This window comes from Cheilinus undulatus, linkage group 9 (assembly GCF_018320785.1).
Source record: "Cheilinus undulatus linkage group 9, ASM1832078v1, whole genome shotgun sequence".
In the NCBI taxonomy this organism is placed as follows: domain Eukaryota; kingdom Metazoa; phylum Chordata; class Actinopteri; order Labriformes; family Labridae; genus Cheilinus; species Cheilinus undulatus.
Genome location: NC_054873.1, coordinates 34,701,744 through 34,718,548, shown reverse-complemented (window position 1 = coordinate 34,718,548; position 16,805 = coordinate 34,701,744). Strand labels below are relative to the sequence as shown.

Below are 16,805 nucleotides of genomic sequence, written 5' to 3'. Positions count from 1 at the left end.
AAATTTAAAATCACTACCAATGGAGATACCGGGTTTTAGCCCAGCATCAGCTATTTGCAAGAAAACTGACTTAGTTTTGATCCGCATGGTGCATCTAACTGGAAAATCTAGTAAATGTCTAAAATTACAATACATAAAATTTTTGCACAGAAATTATCTATATCAATTTAAAAAGTGGCCATTCCTATGTAGGGATAGGGATCGTTAATTTTTATTGATATTGATACCCTTATCAATACTCCTTATTGATCCAAGTCCTTATCGATACCACTATCAATACTTTTCTATAGTTTGGTGGAAAACAAAATGGAGACAAATATTTACACTCAAAGTGGTCTTAGCTGAGTAGAGCTTGGGTTAAAAAAATATGATTCAGTTAGGGGTGCACCTATTGCAATTTTCTGGCCGATCACCGATTTTTAAAAAGCCTGTCCTGCCGATTCCGATTTTGGCCGATACTTTTTTTTTTTTTTTTTTTTTTTAATATAACTGACAGCATATACCTTCAATGTTCCAACCTTATTTTATTGAAAAACATTGAACAATACCCGTGAGGTAGTTCTCTCAAATATAAATGAAAAGTTTAGAGCATTGCTGTCCAAACTACTAAATTATATCAGTTCCTTTAGTCTTTCATTTTTCACATTTTAGTAGGTAGAGGTACATATGAAACTGATTTTATCCACCAATCTTATCTAAGTAGGAAGGAAATCGGTGCCGATTCCGATTTTGGCCGATTGATCAGTGCACCCTTAGATTCAGTCTATAACATCTATTTTATATCCCTCAAATATAAACACATTCTTCATATTTACAACTGTATTTATTAAGGTTTCTCATCAAAAACGAGACATTTGAACACATCATAACAGATAGTATACAGTCGTCTAATTTACTGAGGTTACCTGAATGCATCATATTTTCCGTCTTTCAGCTTAAGTTCGCTAATTAACTCCAATTCTGCCAGTTCCACCACGGATTTCTACACTGGATTAATACTTTTAACAAACAGGAATTGCTACAAAGTTTTGGAGCACTTTTCAGCATTTATCTGAGCAGCTGAAGAAGAAAACTGTCCTGAAGCAGCTAAAGAGAGGAATATGAGAGCATGTTACTCCCAGGGCAGGCGGATATGATTGCATGCGTCTCACAAGCAGCGTCTTTTTTTCCTCAAGCCGACAGTTGAAGGTACATTCTGGTGATGCACAGTACTGATGTGCTTTTAGTTTATGTTCCCCTTGAAAGAACTGATGTATGTTTTTACAACAGTTACACCTTAAAATGTCGTTACAGAGCCTGTGAGACTCGATAGCAGTATTGATAAGCTAAAACGTTGCTGATTTTGGGTATTTATGGACCCAGGTTTCGATGCCCATCCCTATTCCTATGTTCTGTATATTCTTTTACTGGGGTCTTGGGTTTTCTCAAATATTTCTGAAAGTTTTCAAAGACAAATTCTGATTTTTTTCCAATTATAACAACTTATGTCTTGTCTATAAGAGGCTGCCATCAGTTGCAAGGGAGTTAAGACCAGCACTACTCAGTGCCGTCCATGTCTGTGGCCTCCTTCTCTGCTCTGCAATAAGAAGGCACCTCAAAGAGTTTTTACTAAACAGAAACTTGTTGTTTTGTTTTCATTAATAATTTCTCATAATGAGAGACACTCAAAAGTGCATTTCCACATTCACACTGGAGGCGACACCAGAGCATTTGTGCATCCTCGGATCACAGAGCACATGTGCATTCTGGGACCGCTTAAAGGACAAATGCAGAAGTGCTCTTTTAAGTGTATTTCTCCCTCATTATGAGAAATTTAGGAATGAAAACAAAACGACTGTTTCCTTTTTAGCAGATTCACTGTATGAGGTATTACTGAAAAGAGGCATCAATTCAAAACTAGATTTAAACAGCCAGATGAATGAAGCTGGGCAGCTCTGGCTGTTACTCATCATATTGTGTTATTGTTTTAGTTGAGACCCCCTGACAGCATACATATTGTGTGTTCAAGTATAACTTTAAAATCAAACTATCAGATTTTGAACTGTACTTTGTTTGTATGAAGCATCACAATAAAAACAATGACTGCTCACATAATCAAGCTGAACCTTTAAACAACAGTTTTAGAACATTTTGGGCAGTTACTACTTACTACCAGGTTTTCCCAAACACTTATACCTATGCCCTCCAAAATAACAGCTCAGAGACTGGGGACTTCTACTGTCTTTGGAGATGTGCACAGCTGTGCTTACTTGCTAATAGGCCTTTCCCAACACTGGCCTAACAACATCAAAAAAGAACACAACAGCCTAAAATACACTGCAGCATTTTCTATCGTTAGTTTTGGTTAGAGAGGCTGGAAGCAAAATGCAAGTATTCTCCATGCACAGATTATTGCCCAGAGTGCATACTAAATCCAATTACAAACAGATATCAGACTAATGACTTTGGTTTCATTACCTCCACCAAGGAGGTTATGTGATCGGCAAGGTTTGTTAGTTTGTTAGTTTGTTTGTTTGTTAGTTTTTTGTTAGCAACATAACTCAAAAAGTTATGGACGGATTTTGATGAAATTTCCAGTGTTTGTTTTTTGAAGGCATCTTGTGACACCCTGGGAACCACTGCCCTGCACAGCTGGTATAAGGTAAGGCCTTCACCAGAAACCACTTTGTTTAGTTTAGTAATATGCCAAAAAAGTTATTTGCAGTTCTAAATCAGAGATCATTGAAAACAAAGGTATCTATTTTCCCCTCTTTCAATCAGGTAGAAGCATGCCACTTTCAACACCTTGAATCCAGTCTGGCACTAAAAGCAAAGGCTCTAATCACTGCTATCACATCCCACCACTTAAAAAGCCTCAGTCATCATATTTGCTGAGCTTACTCACCTTCACCTTGCCGTTAGGTTGCAGCAGCTCAGTGACCGACACCTTGTCCTGCTGCAGTCGCCTCTTCACCAGCTTGGAACAGCAGACGTTGATGGCGCCTTGCACATGCGATGCGTTGTACTCAGAAAACGTCCTGCTGTCGATCACCAACAAACGGCCTGTCCCTCTTTGGATGAGGCTCGCCAGGCGTTTGATGTCCATGGCGCTCCGCTTGGTTGGCCCTTTCTCACCTGCCATGATGTAGGAGGGGCGGAGTGGTCAAAGACGTGAGGTAGTGAGGAAGGGAGTGTGGGGGAAGAGGGGAAGCTGTAAGAGGTAAAGTGGGGGGAAGAGATGGGGAGGAAGAGGAGGAGGTGAGGTCAGTGGAGGAGGGCTACCACTGGAGCAAGGGCTAAGAGATTCATGGTGCCTGAGAAAAGAGACAAAGAGAGAGAAAGGAAAATAGTTTTAGAATAAAAAATGGATACAAAGATTTCACTGGTTTATCTTAATTTCAGTGATATTCAGAACTACCTCTTATTTTGAGACACTGCTGATAAGATGAGGATCATCTTTTGTCTCAAGCTTTAGTCCAGTCAAACCAGTGCAAATAAATCAATACAAATAAAATAGAATCACTTAATCCCCACTGCTGCAGAGCAACAACGAAGGATCATTTCCCAATATTTTCCAAACAACAGTCAGGTGCACAGTGTATTTTTACACTTCTGTATCATCTTTTATTGGCCGGCTTTGAGCACCTTAAAAGTTAAAAATAGACACAATGCTAAACATGAATATAAAAGTTATTTAAAGGCTTAAAAGCCAACTGGATGATCCATCGGGATTTATCACTTCTGAGATCTGAAGAAATGTCACACATCCAAATACAAAGCCAGAGACTTCAACCAGACATGCAACACAATAAAATGTGTGTGCGTGTCTGTGTTAAGTGTGTGATAAGGTTGGTTGTTGTTGATCGAGGGTCTCTTGTGGGGTAGCTCATGAAACAGGAAACTGAGGGCGTGAGATAAATTAAGCCAGGGGAATTCAGAGAGTAGGTCTGGACACAGGCAAACAGCCCATGTGACATCCTGTCTATGTGTGTGTTTTACAGAGAGACATCCATAAAGCTGATGAACTGCCTCCTCCTATCTATCACACCTAATCACTGTGATCTCCTCCATGCTCACGTTCACCAGCACAGAGCCTCAACATTTAAACCTGAAACACACACAGTCATTTAACAGTGAGGAAAGCTTTATCAGACTGTTAGAATCAACCATAGATCCATTTTTTAGAACTTACAGTATGAATAGAAATACTGTGTAGGATCGGGACCAGCTCTTTGGTCATCCAGGTGTCACACGACAAGTGAGAAGGTCAGAATTTGAATGCAGTCGTGTTGTTTTATTCATCTACAGGCACATGGTCTCATGAAAAATAAATGGACCTCCTCTCATTTACCCCAAAGCCTAAATGGAGGTTTAAAGCTTGGTTGAAAAGGGAGAGTAGGACTGACAGGAGTGTAGAAACAGATAACAAGTGCTTAACTTCACACATCATATAGAAGCCTTTCTCTGACACTAAGAAAAAAGATCAAAGTCAGGCAATGAGAAAAAAATGTACATCTAAATTTGAAACTATGAGATAAAGTCAAAATTATGAGATTATTATTTTGAGATTGATATAATTATGGGATGAAAAGTTGAAATGATGAGATAAACAGTTTGGATGCACAGATACTGATACCGGTATCAGCGCTTGACTCCTACTCATGAAACATCGCAGATACTCTGTATCATTTTAAAGCATGATATTAGCCTCTTGTTATATAAGAGTGTCAAAGCTGTATAATCAAAGTTGGAGCCATGTCTGCAGGTTTGTGATACTGTAACATGAATGGGAATGAAAGAAGAAGAGGAGAATGAAAAATATGCACTGATAAATTGCCAAGGGGAGGGATGAAGAACATCTGATGGAAGTAAAACCAACTTTTTACAGTTATGGTATCATTAAATATTCATTTTTGTACTCTGTATCAGTGAGAACCCAAAAGTAAGCACTTGTACTCGGATTTTATCCCATAATTTCAAATTTCTATCTCATAATTATGGCTTACTTTCTCATGTTTCTATTTTTTATTAATTAGAAAACTTCCAAACTTCAAACCATTACCTCCAGCAACATTTACGCCCACTTTAAGAAAAAAAAAGAAAGAATATATATGTATATATATATATATGATGAAAACAGGAAACAGGAAAAAACAACATTCAGGCCAAATAAAGAGGCAATAAAACAGACTGTGAAAAGAAACATGGAGAAAAACTGTGTCTTATGATTAGTAGTGTCCTAAGGGATGTCAAGGCGGCTCTGCTCTGCAGTTTTTCACCTCTGCTCTCTGACATCAATGCTGTGAAGAGAGAAGGGAGGGAAAAGGTAACGAATGAGGATCTCTCCAGCCTAACAACTTATCCAGCTCAAGGTAAGGGAGAAAGGTTAGGAAGGGGAGATGAAAAGACATAAAACTGCATGAAAAGAAGGGAGAGGCTGCAAAAAATTTCACTTACAACCTACAATGATGTAACCAATTTATGTCACAAAATCTGATAAATGCATAGGAATATAAAAGCATGCATCATTTCTTATCAGACACACAAATCTCCATCTACCATCAGCTTCTCTCTATGTCCTATAGCCTGCTGGCCGAGCCTTAGCATAGATGTACACATGCTGTTGCTGCCTGGCAACCTGCCTGATGCAAGAGCAGCAGCAGAGGAACATAGAGCATCATCTACATATAGACAGTAGCACCTGCCTGTACTGTAAACACAACCTGCTGCTGTATCAGTGGATGAGACACACGGGACAAATTCTGCTCAAATAAAATGTATAATGCAAACTGAAGGTAGCGCACACAACACTTTGCTGAAATACAATGCTTCAATTAAGGAAACCTGACAAATAAATCTCCATACAGTTAATCAGATCAGCCTCTTTGTCATTCTGACGAGTGTGGATTTTTGAAGAAAGCAAAGTGACCAGCAGCGACACAACAATGAATACGTTTCATGACATCGTGACATTTCCCCACCTTTCCGTGAAGTGCACCCCTGCAGCCATTCTGCAGAAATACTCTGCGTAGCTGCAATACCAGCATCCCCCTCCCATAAACAGCACCCCCCCCCCAAATAAACACATAACAACCTGCCCCATCACCTGTTATAGCATACCTTATTTGGTGCTGAGCCCTTTAGCCGCACACCTAACAACACAGCTTCCAGGGGTGTGAATCTTACTCTCTCTTTTCCTGTTTCCTTGCTGCTGAGCACAATATCTGACGCTAACGTCTAATGGCGACCGCTCTCCCACCCGCCCAGCCTCTCTCTCTCTCACTTTTTCTCTCTGAATCCCTCCTTCGTCCTCTATCACTCTTTCTTGCTCTTGTGCAGTGAATAGGGATGGGGAGGGGAGGACTGTGCAGGTTTACACGTGTGAGAGGGGGACACAGGCTGCTCTGCATCTTTCTACGCCACTAGGCATTCATCCTACGGTAACATCACTCTCAGTGGATCCTGTTTGTGTGGACAAAAGGGAAAATGTAGAGAGGAAGGAATAGAAGACATGAATGTAAGCAAAGGAATAGAAAAGGGGGAAATACCAGTAAATGAGAGAGATATAAGGATAGTGTGTGGTACAGAGAGGGGCTCAAACTCTGCCTGCTTACTCAGCATCTCAGCCCTGACTCCTTATGCAAAGCTATCCTTCTTCCTCCATCTTGCATCCAGCCAGGAACAATGGGGAGCAAAAAACAAACAAGCTCCTTGGACTAAAATAGGCAGCAGCCAGGAGCGTGCTGGGAGGCTGTGGCTGAACAGAGCAAAACAAACGGAGAGGAGAGAAAGTGAGGAGACAGAGGCAGTGTGTACAGGCCTGGAGCAGATTCTGTTGTTGCCATGGAAACAGCCCGGCTAGGGTGAGCAGGGGGCACTGGGAGGATGATGCTGATGGGATGCTACTGGATATGACGCTGGATCAGGATATGAGAGTGGAGGGAACTTAAACTGACAATGCTTCACTGTGCATACTTGTTAAATAGATACTTTAGATTTTAGTTATGTCATTTCAGCATAGATTATTTTCTTTCAAATGACAATTCATTAGATTTAAAAGCTGTTTTGATTTTTCTCCTGGTCATTTGGTCTGTCCAGTTTGATCTGATCTGACACATTTAGTTCAACAGAATACTACATCAATTCTAAGCTGGCTGAACAACACCCCTTGAACCACATCATTTATGAAGGCAGTCGAAGGATGTTGGCGAACAAGGTTGAGCACCTACTCTAAGTTCCAGTAATGCAGTTACACCTTCACTAAGGGCTGGAGGAAGAAGAACTGGATCAACTGGTCCATAAGGATCTTCTTCAATCTTGTTGGAGGATTTGAATACCTTAATTCACCTAAGTGTCTCCAAAGTGCTCGAACCCAGAATTTCAACATCAGTGACAGCTTAAGCATTTAGACTGAGCTTAAACATGTATGAACCAAAAATAACACTCAAACTTTCATTTCTAGCCTGCACTTTAAAATCATACAAAACTAGTGCTCTTATTACAGCTGTAATGACTTTTTGTTTAGAAGAAGCTTCAACCTAACATGGTTGCAGCAGTCAATCCCAGCCTTTTTTCCTTGAAGCCCCACTTCTTGTATCTAAGGCTACGTTACCACTGCAGGTAAAAGTGACCCAAATATATCTTTTCTGACAGTGTAAACAGCACAAGTCACATTTGTATCTGAGTCAGGCCACTTTTATACTAAATCAGATACATATCTGATCTTTTGGAATTCGACTGAGTCCTAATGTTAATAAAGTTAATGTAAATTAAGAAATCTATCTGTCAAACACAGTTTAATGATAACATCTACAACATTGGATTTAAAAGATAGAAAATAAACAAAATAAAACTGCTACCAAAATATTTCTTTGCTCTAAAAATACACATAGTTTATGCAGTGTGGGGCTCTATTGTTCAACTCCTTTGTGCTCTGTCCGTCTGTCTCATACTGGACATGTACATTAAATGCAAACATGCTTTGGCTTGATAACCAAACAACAGCTACAATATCAGTGAAGGAGGAATGCATCATTTTATAAATCAAAACTGAATCAGAAGTAAGTGGATAGACTGAACGCTCTGTTCTCTCACTGACAGTTCACTCACTGTGACTGTCCCTGCGTGATTATTGAGGCCAAGAAGAACAGAGAAGTAAGCTAGCTGATACTGGTAATTTAAAATCGCCTACACAAAACTAAACTTGAGATTGAGGTAGCACACCTCTTAAATGTGAAGACCACCTGTATCACGTATGCCATGCTTAGTCTGCCCTGACTGTATCATCTGATGCAGGTCATTTACTTGCTCATTCATAAATTCATCAATATTAATTGTATTAATTCTTTCATTGATAAAACATTGAGGGAAAGGTGTACATATGACTGGTGCCCCAGCTCTTTCTCTTGTTCTTCCCAAGGTAGGTAAACAAAGGGTTAAAGTACTGACAAGGGATGCATGATATTGGATTTTTGCAGATATTCGGATATGCTGATACATCAATATTAATCATGATTTGTAATGGGGCTGGGCAATTAATTGAAAATTAGATTAAATCGTAATATGGCCTGCTGCAATTTTTAAATCGCAAAAGGTGCAATATTTTTTTAACCTGAACTTTATGTCAAAATACCAGTTTTAAACTTTTTTGCAGCAGAGATGTCATTCAGGTGCCATTATTTTTTTTAGAATAGTCTACAAAAAAAATCCTACCTTCTTCTTTTTTGTACTTTTTTAAAAATTAAATATAAGAAACAAAAACCCTTCAATGCAGCAATTCATATCCAATTTGCAACACTAGTCAAAATCATCAGAATTAGACACTTTAAAGAACTGTTCAGCCCTTGTTTAGGAATAAAGGAAAGTTAAGGAATAATCACATACCAAATCGCAATTGCAATATTGGAGAAAAAAAATCTCAATTAGATTATTTTCCAAAATTGTTCAGCCCTAATTTGTAAGTATCCATTTCAGACATAAACTTAATGAGGATCACAAAGAAAAGATGGCAGGTCTGTTGGTCCTGCCTAAAATTTCACAAACTTATTTGTAAATATGTTTGATATTTACAGCTGACACGTTGGTTGGAAATAATGGCAGAAATTATATCTGCCAATACTGATGATTCACTATTTAAGCTAGTGTCTTAAAATCATGCCAATAATAATGTGCATCCCTAATACTGATTAATCATCCTGGTTACTTTTCAAACAAAAATGTGAAAGACTTTCTGGTCTGGCTTCTTGTTATTAATTTTGAATCGTGGAGACTTGTTGGGTGTTGAGCAGATGGGAGTACTTTGATATGGTCATTTTGGACTATGGGAAAGAGAGATGAGCTTCTTTTTTCACGAAGTTATTTATAGGCATCTAATAGGCTTATCTCTGAATCTTTTTAACGTAGAAATAACTGGATGATTAATCCTGTATGAGAATAAAAATAAACTTGAAGCCTATCTTCTTCATGACTTTTGTTGAATCTTGTTATATTAAGAATAATGAACCAACCACAACTGACCCGATAATCAATATGACTTTTGAATACAGATTTAGAGGAATGCATGTTAAAAACGTTGCTTTTAACTAAAGCAGAAAGAGAAACCCCAGATTTTCCCCCATTGCTTAAAAAGCAGAACACAGCCACGCAAATCATTGACGGGCTTTACTGTCACTCTCTTTACAGCTGATAAAAAAAAGATAAAAACTTTTTCCCTCTCTTGAGGAAGTAACTTTATCTTTTATGAATAATCCATGCAGACAAAATTCAAACAAAAGCATGTGCTAGGCATGACGGGTCAGCTCTAAAATGTCATATCAGACATCAGGGAGAGAGACAAACAAAGAGAGCAACTGGAGGGCAACCAGCGCTGATGTAATACCATCCAGGTTATTCATTAACTCCATGCATAACGTCACCTGTGGCCAGAGACTCAACAGCACTGAGATACTGTAAAGCTGCTCTTCGCTTCATACAAAGACAGGCATGACTTGTTTGTTTAGACCACAAACAATGACATCACCAGAGCGTCTCACAGCCTTTCGCCACAGGCGTCTCCTCGTGCACTTAAAGTTTGCACTCGTGTGAGTTTACATGCTGACTCTTAGGAGAGTTTGTGTCATAAATGCCATCATAGCAAGGGAGTCAGGTCAACATCAACACTGGGCTTGTGCAGGATTTGAGTCACTTATTCATTGTTTGGAAATACTGATTTGGTTTCAAAATACTGCCTCATAAGTGACTGAATTAACAATCTGATCAGGATATTTCTGCCCTACCGCCAATGTGTTTTAGTGACATGCAGCTTATAGGTTGTATACAATCACATGATCCCCACTTTCCGTTGGCTGTCAGGAAGTGGAGGACAGCCATTAGGAATAAAAAGGAATGGAGAAAAGTTAGTGCTTAACAGTTCTAAATGGATCTCTCTGCTGCAAGTATCATAAGAACATTTCTAAATACATCTAATATAAGCCCTACACTTAACAGAAAAGTGATTTTTACTACAGTTGAAATGATTCACTTGGTGTGGAGGTGATAAATATCACAAATACTAAGTCCTGCAGAATTTCTAGTGCCATTTAGCCAGATGAAGGCAAACATGCTTTAAATTGAAACGAGGATATACTATAAACCTTGTGGGGAGAGCAACCGAGTGCTGATGTGCCGTTTACGAACAAGCCTGAGTACAAAACGGCTTTTACATTAGCCGTGGCACCAAGCTCCCTTCGAGTACCAATTTCCTTTCTTCCATCCTTTGCCGTAATTTAATCCACATATAAAAAGCCAAACTGTGACTAAATGAAGAGCTGTTTGGGAGCCAAACAAGCAGTTTTACTGAGCTGAACCATTTGGTGATCTGGATCTCTTAAATAGGAAGATTTTCCGTCACAACGAGCGAGGCAGGAGGTTTATGAGAGGAACCTCAGCTGAGTTAACACAGGTAAGATCAGAGTTAATTGTGCTTAACTGGCAAAACTGTACCGAACCCCACTGGACCACTTTGTAGAAACAGACCATACATGAGTGCTGTGTAACACCGCTCCTACAGGCATTAAATGGAGGGTTGTTTTTAATTCCTGCCCTCTACTGTATCTCCTTGAGTTTTTAAGGTTTTTCTGCCTAAATGTTTTGCTGCTTTCAGGTAAATAGTAGCTTAAAAATTAAGAATGTTTTTATTTTTGCACTTTGAATGATTGTCATAGTACTAAAAAGCTTAAAACATGCTGTTTTTGGTAATGTTTCTTTATGGAAAAAACATTCTTGCCCCCCAGGAGTGTTTGCTGTTGCTGCGTGACATCATCTGCAAAGAACCTATTTCATAAAATTGTTACTTCACATGTCTTAAAAATAAAGGAAGCTTCAGAAATTTTTCCATTACTTTTTATTTAGCAACTTGATTGAATAGGATTGAGATTTTCCTTGAACCATAAAATGTCAGCAAATACTAAAATAAAGTTTATCAATTTCTTTATTGAACTTCTGATATTTCAACAAAATGGAATTGTCCTTTTTCAGATTTAGGGCCCAGTAACAAAATATAATTTGTTTATTAACATTTAAGAAATGCAGCCAATCCTGATAAATGCATATAAATCAAGTATACATGGCTTTTTTTCTATGAGATGATGGTCAACAGTTAAAAATAGGCCCACATGATGTTTTGGAAATAAACAGATCAATAATTAGTTTCAGAGTTTTTCTTAAAATTTAACCATTATCCAAGAAAAAAAAAAACATGCAGGACACCATAACCTCTCACTGCTTAGGACAGAATGATTAAATAACATCAAGTTTCAGTATTTCCCACCCAGGAAATCATCCTAAGTTTACTGAAAACGTACATGTGGTGGTCTCTAACATGAGATTGCTAGAGCAACATCTGGATGTAAATACAGGCCAGATGTTTTCATCAGATACAAGGTCAGCAAAGTCAAAAAGCCTCCAGAGATAGCATGCCGTTATAGTGAAGGTGAATTTGGAAAAATCGATATCTGGTTGGCCCTGGTGCAGACCAAGCATCATCATACTGTAAACAAAATTACCAAGTATCAAGCCTTCTGGTGCCCTTAAATCAATATCCTCCCTCTTGGCTGCTGCAAATTGCGGGGTCGAATAACAAAGTGGGGCTACCCCGGTCTCTACCACAACAATAATCATGACATGGATACTGAGGCAAAGAATAGCGAGGATACCAGAAATGAAATACACAGCGTGGCCTATAAGTAGAATATAAATTAAAGTAAAGGGTAATAGTTCAAGATGGATTTAAAAAAATAGAAGACAGAGTGGCACAAAGAAGCGAGCACGTTTGATAACGTTAATAACAATGATGGAGAGTGCGCTGTCGCACTAGGCTATAATAAACCGACCTACATCAGAAATAAGGAGAACACAATGCAGAGCGCGGCCATTGCATTTAAAAATGGTTGCATAATTAGCATTTAATTTCGTTGAATAAAAAGATTCACCGCTGAATGTTTGAGTGGGAAATCTTCTCCGTGTTGTTATGACGCGTGGATATGTTCGCATGCGAAATTGAACCACTCCATTGATCGCCCAGACTGATGATCAAATGCTGCAGCCCGTGAAATAAACAGAAAACACAGATAGAAACGCGTGTTACCTACCTTTAACAGTCGGAGGACAAAGATTAGATGTTTGTCGAAATGACAAAATCGATAACTTCAAAAGCGACGGGTTTAATTTCCATTATAATGCGGACGCGCACATCAAGAGAAGGGGGGAGCGCGCGCTGACAGACTCGCTGCAGCAGCGGGGGGGCACGAGCGCAGATAGCGAGCAACCGCTGCTAACGTAAGCTAGCTCTGTGGGTAGCGACGCACTTGTTAACATGATATTTGTTTTTCATTCAGGCACACAATACTCACCTCTCGCTCCACGCGGCTCCTGTGTGATTTTCAGCTGTTTGTCCTCCATGTGTGAGGGGACAGCGGCGGAGTCTTCATGGGGCTGGCCGGTGTTTACCTGCCTGTGAGTCGGGGGACAGGACAGCTGACAGAGGGTGACTGCGCCAGGAACAAACGAGACATGAAAGCGCGGTGATAGGCTGTAAACCCGCTCCTTCAGCCGTTTATCTGGCCCAGATACGTTGCTGGCTAGTGAGGGGACAGATTAACTTTGCTAGGCTATGTTAAAGCTAAAACAGATAGTGTGTAAGTGTATGTGGGGAGGGGAGGGGGGTTAGTTACGGAAGGTGCACTTTAGCACTGTCTTGAACTAAAGCGATGAGGTCATGGTTCAGCAGCGAGAGGAGAAAAAAAGAGAAGAAATATGAGGTTGACGTCACCATCAGCCAATCAGCGCAGCCGGCTCAGGGGATGGATGACGTCGGCGGTCTGATCCTGGATTAAAGGGCCAGTCCGGCTTTTTAAAGGAGACGCGTTTATGACTCCACACTAAACAGTCCACGGTTTATGAATGGTGCAGTCACGGGGCTTCCGTAGCCACTAACTGGCACAAGGGATGCGTGTATGAAGAAACAGTCAAATAAAGGGCAATAGGTGAAAACGCAAATGTGAAGTACAGTTTTAAGTGTAACGCACTTTTGTTCAATTCTTTTATCCCAACCTGTTATTTTGCGCAAAAAAAAAAAAAAAAAAAAAAACTCTACACGTGAATTTTCTTGAGAGAGATGAGTAGCTGACCTTAAGAATACAAGTATAATAATACTTAGTATATGAAATTGTTCTATTCTTGATAGATTTAATCACTTTTCCTTATATGCCCCAACTGAGTGTTGTCTAGATGTGCAGAAAATTTCAGACACTTACTGATTATTCTTGCTTGTAAGAGACATTAAGCAAGGGGAACTTGAAGAAGGCCAAGTGAGTCCTAGTGATCCTAGTTACCCTTAGCATGAAGAGTTCATGTTGGTCTCTCCAGATCCAGTTTGCCAAGATACAGGATGAATAGACTTAAAAAAAAATCATTTGAATCTTCTGTTATTGATTGGCCTTGTAGTCATAACCATGGATTTTTGTATACCCCCTTGCATGCTTTTAATGAAGTCACTGCTGACTACACTACCAATAGCTAGTCCCTGTGGGATAAGAAAACTAAATTCAAATATCTCTGATCAGTTTTTGACACAGTGCAGGTCTGTTTTCATTCCAGGTTGCAATTTGTATATTTTTATTTGCTCTTTATAGTGTTCAAAGTTTTCGTGGGAAAAAAAAGAGATTCCCATTTTTGACGCATGTGTTTGTAGGATTATCATTATTAGAATGTAATTTAAATCTTATGATGACATTTTTATGTCTGATGCATGTGGCTATAGTGCCTAAATAGTGCTTATAAAAAGTATTTGCCCCCTTGGATGTTTAACCCCTATAAATCAATCATGTTTATTATAATTTTTCTTTTATCACAATTTAAAAAAACAACTCTCTAATATCAACGTGAAAACAGATTTCTACAAAATATATTAAATATATGTTTCCTTCAACAGTGGCTTTCTCTTTGCCACTCTCCCGTAAAGCTTTGACTGGTGAGGAACCCAGGCAACAGTTGTTGTATGCAGAGTCTCTCCGCTCATATATCAGCTGATGGAGCTTGTAACTCCTTCAGAGTTGTCATAGGTGTCTTGGTGCCCTGTCCCACTAGTCTTTGTGTTGCACAGTCACTCTGGTTTTTTATTTTTTTTAGGACGGCCCGATCAAGGCAGATTTACACATGTGCAATATTCCTTCCATTTCTTGATGATGGATTTAACTGAACTCTGAGGGGATGTTCAGTGCCTTGGAAATTTTTAAGTATCCATCCCCTGACTTATACTTTTCAATAAACTTTTCTCTGTGTTGCTTGGAGTGTTCTTTTGTCTTCATGGTGCAATGGTAGCCAGGAATACTGATTCTCACAAGTGATCCCCACTTCTCTAACTGTGAGACTACTGGCACCAGGCAGCTGGACCTCTGTTAAATGAGGTCAGTCACTTTAAAGGGAGTGAATATCTAAGTAATCACTTATTTTCATTACATATTTTTATTCAATTGATATTATACTTTGTAGAAATCTGTTTTTGTAAACAAATAAAAAAGTGGTAAACTATGTTGACCATGATTGATTTATAAAATCAATAAAAGGGTAAAACACCCTATGGGGTGAGTGGTAAATACTTTTTATAGGCATTAAAGCTACACGCCTATGAACCCGTTAAACCGGGCGTATATGCTGAGTAGTACAATAACCTTTAATACTCCCAGTCAGTTTAACAGAATTTTTTTAGACAATGTTTTATTATTTTTACTATCTGACCCAGCAACCAGCTCATACATAAATAGACTGCACTACATTTGTACCACAGTCTTTCACTGTTAATAGTTAAGGCTAAAGGTAAGAGATAGTCATCTTAGCTAAGCACAAATAAGGTCAATGGATAAACAGCTGTAAAATTCAATAATAAGCACATTTTTGTTCATGCTAAAATTCACTATGCACTGGTGACTTCTTCTTATTTGATACATTTTATATATGGGGAACTATCGTCTAAAGAAAACATGTTGATGTCATAGAAGAAGGTATCATTCTCTTCCAGTATAAATGATCAATTTCTCAATTTTGTTGCACCTTTAAGTCTTTTAGTCATTTCTTTCTTTCTTTCTTTCTTTTTTTTTTTTTTTGCTTAATGGCCAATTAATCCCATGCTTTGAGGATTTATATCAACTTTAAATTCTATTTCATAGTGAAACCAGTCTTTTTACATCACATTTAGTGTGGAAATAATGTATAAAGTGTATAGAGAAAAAATATGGAGAAGTAAGGACAAAAAATTGCCAAACCTCAAAAGTTTGCATATTCAGAGGGTCAACACTGGCTAGTCTGTATAATGTTCTGAATAAAGATAAATATAAACCTCACTGAGTGTCAAGAGGGGTGACTGCTGCTGCTTGTGCTGGATTTAGAGACAGAAGTAATGTATAAATTGAAAAAAACTAACTTTATTCCACCTCTGGTGAGAAGTTTTGATAATATAACAAATGAGAAAAAAACTACAGACATTTCGGTATGTTTACATAACTCCATAGGTCCGTACAGCACTCGTTAATAGTGATTATATCAACAGACAGCAGGTCAGCACTGATGGGCTGTCAAGATCAAATTAGTGAATTGTACTTTTGAAGTGAGATCCTACTTTTGTAATAAGCTGAATGCTATTTACAACTTAATTTTTTTTTGCTTCCCGGTTGACAAGCAGACTTTATAACTGTTGAATGGACTCAACATCCTGCTCCTCTCCTGCTGCTCCAGTCAGACCAACCTCTACTGGGGTTGTTTAGGCTCACCTGCTCTACTCTTGAAGGAGAGGACAGACATCGGCTCAGTCTCACCAGATTGATCAAAAAAAAAGGAACGGTAAGAAGATAGAGGCTTAAGTAACTTGGAGAATGATGATTAATGACACTTTGAACTTCACATCATCATGACTGTGGGCAGTAACATTTATTAGGATGCCATTTTGTGATCACACAGAAAATTTTATTCAGACAAATGTTGCTCCTAGGTGAGGATGTGGAATTAGAATCCATCTGCAGACCTGGAGCCCAAGCCCCAGCATTACAAAGAACCTTATCAGACATCCCTGATAGTGACAGAAATGAGGGGGCATCCAGATGCATTCAGACCCCCTCCACTTTTTCAATTTTGTTATGTTTCAGCCTGATGTTAAAATCATTTAAATTCATTTTTTCTCTCATTAGACTACTCTCAGTACCCCAAAATGACAAAGTGAAAACACAATTTTAGATTTTTCAACTTTATTAAAAAGAAAAAAACTGAAAAATCACATTGACAAAAGTATTCAGATCCCT

The 16,805-nt window shown here is 38.7% G+C and overlaps 1 protein-coding gene across 2 annotated transcripts in view; it reads right to left on the bottom strand.

Moving 5' to 3' along the window:
• Positions 1-13,228, bottom strand: part of dusp8a (dual specificity phosphatase 8a) — a 68,118-nt gene extending 54,890 nt beyond the window's left edge. Inside the window, exons 1-2 of one of the 2 annotated variants that reach the window (XM_041795226.1) lie at positions 12,867-13,228; positions 2,885-3,293 (exon numbers count right to left, since the gene is read on the bottom strand). In XM_041795226.1, the coding sequence (XP_041651160.1) occupies positions 2,885-3,121 (237 nt within the window). In that variant the 5' untranslated portion in view covers positions 3,122-3,293; positions 12,867-13,228. Of the gene's footprint in view, positions 1-2,884; positions 3,294-12,605; positions 12,715-12,866 lie in introns of those variants that run through there. The other variant, XM_041795227.1, reaches the window with a different exon arrangement.
• Positions 13,229-16,805: the final 3,577 nt, after the last annotated feature.